General features: G+C 34.4%; 1 protein-coding gene across 2 annotated transcripts in view; it reads right to left on the reverse strand.

Annotated features, from left to right (window-relative positions):
* LOC149806050 (uncharacterized) overlaps positions 1–7,451 on the reverse strand; it is a 41,340-nt gene extending 33,889 nt beyond the window's left edge. Inside the window, exon 1 of one of the 2 annotated variants that reach the window (XM_089950916.1) lies at positions 7,256–7,451. In XM_089950916.1, the coding sequence (XP_089807042.1) occupies positions 7,256–7,275 (20 nt within the window). In that variant the 5' untranslated portion in view covers positions 7,276–7,451. The other variant, XM_089950917.1, reaches the window with a different exon arrangement.
* Between the last annotated feature and the right edge of the window lie 2,813 nt (positions 7,452–10,264).

The following is a 10,264-nucleotide window of genomic DNA, read 5'->3' on the forward strand; positions in this document are numbered from 1 at the left end:
TGATCTATGGATTAATAAAAACCACTCAATATAGATCAACCATTAATACATGTAGAAGGACCTATGGTTTAGTAAAGACTACTCAGTATAGATCAACCATTAATAGAATGAGATATGGATTAAGACACTCAGTACAGATCAACCATTAATAGAAGGACCTATGGATTAATAAAGACTACTCAGTATAGATCAACCATTAATAGAAGGCCTTATGGATTAATAAAGACTACTAAGATATATTAATAAAAAGAAGAACCAAAGGCTACTCAGTGAGGAGCTTTATATTAGTCCTTCTTTCTTATGTACCATCAAATGATGAGGTTGCCTGAGCTGTCATCAGAGATCTCAATAAGCCATAATACTTGGAGACCTAGACCCTCAATCACATCAAGTTGAGGGTGTTGGGTACTAACAGGAAACCCTACGGTCATGTTGAGACCAAAACAGAGTCCAGCAGTGGATGCATTAGTCCATTAGTAGGTGCACATTTTTATTTGTCCTTGCCACTTTTATAAAGGAGAGTTCTTTATTCCATTATATGCAGGTAATTCCCCTTCTGGAAAACTAGGTTTTTTTTTACAATCTGATTTAGCAAGACCATAGCGAAGGATACATTACATGCCTGCCTCTTGTTGGACAGGTCCTCTATGGAGAAAATGGATTTTTTTTATATAGATGAAACTATTTTCTTTCGGTCACATTGATCCTAACCACACACAATGTTTTGTCCAGGTCTGTGATACAAAACTGAAGTCATTGTGCAGAAATGATCATTATATTTTCACTCACAATGACCTTTACCTTTCACATGGACTCCAAAAGCCAATAAGACTTCTTTCTTACCCTATGTGAAAATCAACAAAAGTCTGGTCCTGGTATGATGATGCAGAAGTAATGGTATTGGGTGGAAACTATATTTCTCCTTTAACTGTGAACTTAACCTTTATACTCCAAAAATGACAGATATGATGGAAAGCTATTTATTGTGTGTAAACCATTTTTCTTCTTTTAGTTGGAGTATCACTTACCTTTAGCCTTTAGTGCCCAAAATCGATATGGCTCTTCACCCAAGAGCACGCCATCCAGACGTTTGGAAGTTATTGTGCATAATTATTTCTTCTTTCAATCAGTGACCTTTGCTCAATATGACTAGTCAATCAATATATTTTTCCATACTCTACATGCCAACCATACATGAAAGCTAAGTCCAGGTCTGTCATGTAGAACTAATGTTATTATGCAGAAGGCATTTTATTCTTCCAGTCACAGTGGCTTTGACCTTCCTTGCCCTGAGTGCAAGCCCTCTACAAAATTTAGTCTAGTTTTGTGTTGTGGAACTAACATTACTGAACAGTGACCATTTTTCTTCCTTCGGTCACAGTAAACGTGACCATTGACCTCCCATAGGTTTCTTCATTAATAAAAGTGCAAGTCATCCACAATGTTTGAGGTATGCCATGTAGAAGCATAGAAAAATCCATTGCCCAGAGCAATGTACAACTAAATTTTAATGTCAGACATCCATTTGTCCCCAGTGTGAAAGCTTGGTCAATTATCCAAGAAACATTATTAAACAAAATTTGTTACAAAATATTACAGAATTTGATAAATTTTCCCAGTGACAAACATTTGGTAACTGAATTGTTTCTCTGGGTATTGTTTATACTTGCTTATAAGCCGAGTACAACTGCAAAATGCACAGACCCAGATCTGCCAGCACATAATGCACAGCATATCTGGGTCTGTGCAGTTTGATAGGAATAATCAGTACAATAAAACAGACCCTATGGCATATCATGATCTTTGCTGTTTGCAGTTTGAGTCGACTTATAAGTAAATATACACAGTACCTAGAACCACGTGCCCAAATATAATTATGTAGCTGAGTGCTGGTGAAAGCTATTAGTAAGAGGCCACACTAATCCACACACATTGTCAACTCATCATCTAAGTAATCACAGTCCACAGTACCAACCCTCATGGTTAACCCTTAAAGATACACAACTCATGCATTTTCTTCATTTGTTAACACATCAACATATGGTAGTGGTATCATTCATCTTTGGCATTCCACTCTGAATACTTATAATTTTGTTTCACGCTTCGTCATTGGTCTGTTTAATACATCTTTGGCATGCCACACTGAATGCCTATGATTTTGTTTCATGCTTTCTCATTGGTCTGTTTAATACATCTTTGGCATGCCCCACTGAATACTATGATTGTGTTTCATGCTTTCTCATTGGTCTGTTTAACTGGCATGGCAAACTGAATGCCTGATTTTGTTTCATGCTTTGTCATTGGTCTGTTTAACTGGCATGGAAAACTGAATGCCTGATTTTGTTTCATGCTTTCTCATTGTCTATTTAATGCATCTCCTGCATGCCACACTGAATGCCTCTGATTTTGTTTCATGCTTTCTCATTGGTCTGTTTTATACATCTTTGGCATGCCCCACTGAATGCCTATGATTTTGTTTCATGCTTTCTCATTGGTCTGTTTAACTGGCATGGAAAACTAAATGCCTGATTTTGTTTCATGCTTTCTCATTGGTCTGTTTAATACATCTCCCGCATGCCACACTGAATGCCTCTGATTGTGTTTCATGCTTTCTCATTGGTCTGTTTAATACACCTTTGGCATGCCACACTGAATGCCTATGGTTTTGTTTCATGCTTTCTCATTGGTCTGTTTAATTGGCATGGCAAACTGAATGTCCATGATTTTGTTTCACGCTTTGTCATTGGTCTGTTTAATACATCTTTGGCATGCCACACTGAATGCCTATGATTTTGTTTCATGCTTTCTCATTGTTCTGTTTAATACATCTTTGGCATGCTACACTGAATGCCTATGATTTTGTTTCATGCTTTCTGATTGGGCTGTTTTTTAAGCACTCACTGTAGAGCATGTAGCACTTGTTTCTGCTGGCTAACTTTATCAAACAGAATATGGCAAGTTTATAGAATCCAATCAATTAAAATGGTTGTTGTATACTATACCGACTTATAGGTTAATAGCTAAACAAAAATTGCACAAAGAAAGCGTACACAAAGTTACCTAACATTTTACTGGCCAACTACTAGAAATCTTACTACCCATGTTAAAAAATGTTTTATATGCAAAGGTCTAAGGCAAGTGAGTGGTACCTTCCATTTTCTGGTCCTCATTACACTATGTCCTAACATGCAGTAATATTTGATATCATTTTCTTTCAGCAAATTACCTTTAACTGTGGCAAAAACATGTAGTGACAATTATCTTGTTTTACATCACAAAAGCACTGGCAAGAATCTGAATTCTCATGTTATGCTGTTGTAATTTTGCAACACACCTGCTAGTGTACTTTTTTAAAGTACTTTTTTGTGTGTGTACAATACTCTTCAGTCTCTTCACAACAAATTTCCGGCTGGTTTTTCTATGAAAACTTAACATCTAAGCAAAATATATATCATCAATATTTCCCCTGCACTTATCAGTATTCATAATTACAATCAAGAAATACAAACTTTTGTTTGAAGATTTTGTTTGATTCTTAAAAATTAAACTGTCCTTAAAACCAGAGTACTTAAATACCTCTTTCATTAGTTACCTTTATTTTTTTTAAAAAGTTTAAACAAGTGTCATGTATTTCAGCTATTCTACATTTTTTTATAAAACTGTTAAGTTTCATTATAAGATTAATTCCTACTGATAACCGAATCAAAAAGTGTTTAGCTTGAATTTTTGAAATACAAAATGATAGATAAATATTTCAAATAATTCATCCACCTTAATACAGTTATAAATGTTAAAAGTCAAAGAGAAATACTGATACTTGTATGTGTAATACTTAAAAATGCTAGAGCACAACAGCAATCGGTCCTTGCCTAGTTATGTATATTCCTGCTTAATTTCCATTTTACTTTCACATGAGAGAGAAAGAAAAGTGAAAGGCTCTGCAAGTAATTCTAGTTTATATTCAATTTTTATCTCTGATGGAAAAGTCAATATTGAAAGGTATTTATAACTTAGTGTCAAATCTATGTAAAGGTTATTAAATGAGTATTGACAAATATTAGACGAGAGGTCACATGACACATGATGACCAAGCTTTCATGGGCATTCTATTCTAAAAGAAATATGGCCTAAGAGTTGTACTACCCAGTCAATAACTTTTTTTAAATTATACACTTAAAAACAAGCGTAATATAATTGAAACAATAAATTATTTCAACATTTTATTAAACATTTTAAAGCTTCATTTTGGGACTGGACCACTAGTCATTTCACACAGAACAAAACGTTTTTTTAACAACAAATAAATTTCTGCATTAGGTTGTCATACAAACCACATGTTTACATTCATTGGATATTTTCAGCCTCATAACCTCACACTAAGAGTCCCTATGCTATTTTATCAGATCAAATTAAATTCCGGATATAGAAATAAAAATACACATTTTATTGTCAACAAATGCACAATTTCTTGAATCAAACGGACGACTCTCGATGAGAAAAATACAGCAGTATCAAAGAATAATATGAAACTCATTTCTTTTTAATAAAGAGCAGGCCTTTCAGTATGAAAACATTAGAATATATCAGACGATACATAGTCTCATATTTAGAGTTCATACACATTAGTGAAGACAATCTCAACCATATTTTGTAATCAGATCAGTAAAAGGACTGGTACAAAATTTCACGTAGTACACATGCATCTTTTACAATCATGATCTCATGTATTATACAAAAAAAAACACCATGAATGATGCATAGGAACTAGGGCCAACATGGATACTTAAAGTTACAAAAACGGAGAAAGTAAAAAATCTATTTAATAATACATGTAATGATATTAATACAAAATGCCAAGTCTCAAATTAATTATATACATATATGAAGTAAAGAAGAAATTACTAATAGATTTTCTTTCTCATGGTTCGCAGAACTTTATGAAAATATTGGGTAAGGACTTTATAAGTAAAAATATCTTGAATGTAAGGACCAAACATTGAATTAAACACAACCATGAACACTGATCCCTCATCACAATTCATCCATTCTGTACCTCTTTAAGAGTTCAGAGATTCTTTGAGGTATACTGACTGATATACCGACTTCCTTTTCCTGTTACTAGTGAATTTTTCATTTACTGTTCGTTAGACAAAAAAAAAATATTAATAAATATCATGATAAAGTTGATGTTACCACTGAAAAATAATAAAAATAAAAAGGACTTTTTAATGACTGTACCTCTTCTTCTTAAAAGTAAGCACTTTTTCTGACCTTACAAAGGTTTATTTCAAAAGTAAGCATATTTGCAAATTTTTAATGACCAGTATGTTGTTGTTGTTGTAGGGTTTAACGCCATTTTTCAGCACACGATAGGCTATACATGGTGGCCAGTATTAATGAAGGAAGAACCTGTGAAAACACCAGAAAGAACCACCGACCTACGAGAAGCTACTGGCAAGCTTTCTCACATACCCACATTAGCCGAATCCGAGACTCGAACCCATGCAGACAGAGGTGAGATGGCAGTGATCCGTAATGGAGAGCGCTTTAGACCACTCGGCCACTCGAGGCCCCCAATGACCAGTATGAACCAAGCTTCTACATAAAGCAGTCATATTTACATGAAAAGAATTGTCTTTTTTTATCAATGGATAAACAAATATATGCTTGCAAAGAAAAAATATAACTGGTACTACAAATGGAGTGCCAGTTTATGTCCCTGTCCAATACCTGTATTAAACAGTTATATTGTCCAATAAGCTTGAGCTGATAAACATACCCACAGTGGCGCGGGGATGCAACATACCGTATATACTCACTTATACGAGTCCAACTGCAGACTGCACAGACCCAGATCTGCAATTGCATAATGCACGAGCAGATCTGGGTCTGCACCGCTTGTTACAAGTAATCTGTAGAACAAACAACACAGACCATGATCTACAAGTGCATTATGTTAAGACAGATCAGGATCTTGGTGTTTTGCCTTTTGCCTTTACTTATAAGTGAGTATTAGGCAACTATTAGAGGAAGGAGCAATGGTGATGGTGATTCAGCGGGTTAGCATGCCAGACACATAACCGAAAGGGTAGAGGTCTGAATCCTATCATAAAATCAGTCTAGGTCAGCTACCTACTTATGTCCTTTGGCAAGGCACATTACTCTTGACTGCATCTTCACTAAATAACGCATATGAGTTACTGCACAGTAAAATCCTAAAAATGAATTATTTTTGTGTCATTATATCATCAAAGGATGTAACTGCATTGAAATGAAAATATAACATCATGAAAAGAAATCAATCATGACAAAAGTTATCACAACAGGTCAGTTTGTTTTTCATCATAGCAACTGAAAATGTTCACCAATTTTTCAAGTGGGAACAATTTGATACATGAAGGCTAGTTTACTACATTCTTTAATGTAACCCAAACAAAACTCTCTTTTTTGTTTACACTTAATTGGAAGGGAAACGAACAACAGTTGCTACATGATGTACTTGGAAAGTGACTTTTGGAACATTTATTTCTGGATATTTAGAGGTGTTCACTCTTTCAGCTGAGGTGAAAACTCAGTCTTTATCCTTCAAATAATCATAAAGTTTCAGGCCTTATTTGTTTTTAGATATTATTGAGCGGTTTCTCTTTGAATAATTCCACAGATATATGTACATTATTAAAGTATGGTGACAAGTTCAGTTACAATTCAAAAAATTGTGGTGTCACTAATATAGTACAAAGATCGATTCATTCACTGCTTCAAATGAACAAGTCCCTGACAAGAAGGAGGCAACAGTGTCTGATTACATCCCGAAAAGCTCACCTATATGCAGACTCTGCACTCAGCCATGGTACATTTATATGTTCTCTTAGCCTTGAATCTCTCAACACTTAGGTATCCCCCGAGTCAAAGGTTCAAGAGTTACACTCTTGGAAATGGGCCATAAGGAGAGATTACTTAGAATAGATTATTAGGGGCTCCATATGTCATAAGAAATTTCAGTATAACATAAAGCCCACATCCCACTAGCTAAAAATTCCACCCGTTATGATCCAAAATCTATGTGGTAAAACTTACTAAAACCTGCATGAATAGTTAACCCACTGTCTCGTACAAGACAGGAGGGTACAAATAATTAAAACTTGCCACTGTACCGTGTGGGCTGGTGTTCCATGTCTTTCTTATCTAGTTATGTGCGGTCACTGACACTTTACCCTGCCTATTAACTATATAATCTATTTCATGTACGCTGTACCTGATCCGAGTGACAGACATTCCAACGTTATCACCTGTCGCGTGTGCACAGTGTGTACATCATAATTTAAGTTTTATCCTTAAGATATTGATGGTGACAATTTGATGGCTAGAATAAATGCAAGGCAAATCATTCGTAATTTTAAACCATTTTCATCAGGCGTTGATAAAACAATCAATGTTCGGCTATGCGCGTTTATTTTATTTCTTTCGAACGCGATCTCCCAATTTGATTTATTCACAAATGGTATTGCGGAATCTTGCGAGCACAATCGCCTTGCACGTTTTCCGAAATGAACACTTCAATATGCTAAAGAATATACTAATCGAGTATTTGTAAATCTCATCGGTGTGGTACAGGGGAGTATTCACCGATTAAACAAAAGCATGAAACTAATCAGAAAAGGCTTTAATAATTTGAAGAACAAACATATAACAGAAACGGAGCCATTCAAAGCTGAGCATGTAAAGAGACTGTCGCGTTAAGTGGTAGCATTGATACGGTTTGAACTGAAAATACTGAAAATTAAGACACATCCAAAACTCAATGAACACGTTAGTGAGAGTAATTAATATTGCATTGCCTAATATAATATTAAAAAAATTGAAAGAAGGAATCGATAAATGCAACTGAGAGTTTCAGGAGAAAGTAACATTATATCAGGATGTCAGCATGATTATCAGATCTCAGCTATCCTTTATGTCAAACAGCGGAGATCTGATTTTAATCAGAATGATCAGGATGTATATTGCTTACGATTTTCGAATTATACCGAGTCATAATAAGTATCTAGGTACTGTTCACTTACGCGCATGTGAAAACTGGAAAATAGAAAATTATAAAAGAAAACCAGTATCATCAGATCGTATTTATAATCTCCTTGAAAACTGCTTATTTATGAGTCGATTCAAGTTTTGTGCTCCCCATGTCTCGATTATGTAGGAACAGTGTTCAAATTTGAACAACTTAATTTTGAACAGATGCTGTGGCTTGCCGCCATATCCAATAAAATTCACATATCTCAAGCACATAAATATCTGCTCTATATGCCAAGGTGTAGATAGGGTTAACATATCGGAACCTTGACTAGCGAAGATGGAATTTACCTGCACTCCTTTGTCTTTAGCTGAATAAAAGTTACACACAACAAATACTTTACACCAATATGTCATACAGATTAAAACAAAGCTTGAGCTCATAAACAATTTTCTGCAATTTTGTATCTTACAAATGGCGATGTTCAGTTATATATATATATATATATATATATATATATATATATATATATATATATATATATATATATGATTAGAGGTAAACAACCACTGTACTACTTATACAATGAATCTACAAGAAAATAACTATTTACACAGTGTTTCTAAAAGAATCAGATACGTACAATCTGTAAAACATACAGAAAGAAAATATAATAGTTTATTTTTGGAAACAATACAAAATACTTTAGAGATCATTTAAAGGTTTCACATCGAAAGCCGCCAGCTTTATCAGCATTTGTTACTGTTATACACAGCACAAAACATGTTTATCAACTTTTACCATACTTTTTCAGTATAGTCAACATTTGCCATGCTTTTTTAGTATAGTCAACTTTTACCATGCTGTTTTAAGTATAGTCAACTTCTACCATGCTTTTCTGAGCATAGTCAACTTTTACCATGCATTTTTAGTATCGTCAAGTTTTACTATGCCATTTTAGTATAGCCAACTTTTACCATGCTTTTTTGGTATAGTCAACTTTTACTATACTTTTTCAGTATAGTCAACATTTGCAATGCTTTTTTAGGATAGTTAACTTTTGCTATGCTGTTTTGAGTATAGTCAACTTCTACCAGGCTTTTTTGAGCACAGTCGACTTTTACAATGCTTTTTTTAGTATAGTCAACTTTTAATATTCTTTTTTGAGTAGTCATCTTTTACTATGCCTCTTTAGTATAGTCAACTTTTACCATGCTTATTTGAGTACAGTCAACTTTTACTATGCTTTTTTAGTATAGTCAACTTTTACTGTGCTTTTTTGAGTATAGTCAACTTCTGCCATGCTTTTTTGAGTATAGTCAACTTTTAATATGCTTTTTTGAGTATAGTCAACTTCTGCCATGCTTTTTTTAGTATAATCAACTTTTACTATACTCTTTTGAGTACAGTTATTATTTTTCAAAAGTAAACTGTTCATTATGTATCGCAATATAAATAAGAGTAATCATTGGAATTACAGATGATTCAGCATTTGTAGAAAGCAAACATATATAAAATATATTTGATCCAGATGAACCTGAACAAGCACGAATAGGTATAGTAAATATCACAGAAAAGCTACATGGAGAAACTGCTGCTTGAATGAAAGATTGAGAGAATAAGGTTTGGTAACTCAGCGTTTGAAAGGCTTGGCCTGGATAGACCCCGAATGACGCCATCAACAGCCATATCGTCGTGAGGCCGAACATCTTAGACTGTGTCATCATATATGCCAATTTGTGTCGAAAATCTGACGTTTGTAAGAAACTGAACAATACTTAGATGCGAAAAGTATTTCAAAATGGCGGACATAATGGAAGAAGGACGCATGTATCGAGCAAAATAATATGAGTAAAGTTCATTGTCAAAGTTATCCCTCAGCTGCGTGAAACGAACTCCCACGGAAGTAATAAAATCTTCCGTTCTGTGGAGTTAAATTGTCGCCGAATCCAAGCAACCTTTCACAGCTCATCCATGAGTCATTTTTCTTTTTTTTATTAATAAAACACCAGGCAAGTAAAGTTAACCCGTGAAAAAATCCTTCAGCAGCAATCGCTGTAACGTTTTGAAGTTTGAAGGCCTCGATCACTACCGAACGCAATACACAGCTGGCAATATGCACATGATTCAAACCAAATCAGAGCTGACAAAAATTCAAATGTAAATAATAAATAAATCGGCGTAATTTGAAATGTACGACATCTGTGGGCGTTTAAATTTACAAAAATATAATCCCCTTATACCCCTTCTCAT

This window comes from Sinohyriopsis cumingii, chromosome 2, assembly GCF_028554795.1.
Source record: "Sinohyriopsis cumingii isolate HCF-2022 chromosome 2, ASM2855479v2, whole genome shotgun sequence".
In the NCBI taxonomy this organism is placed as follows: domain Eukaryota; kingdom Metazoa; phylum Mollusca; class Bivalvia; order Unionida; family Unionidae; genus Sinohyriopsis; species Sinohyriopsis cumingii.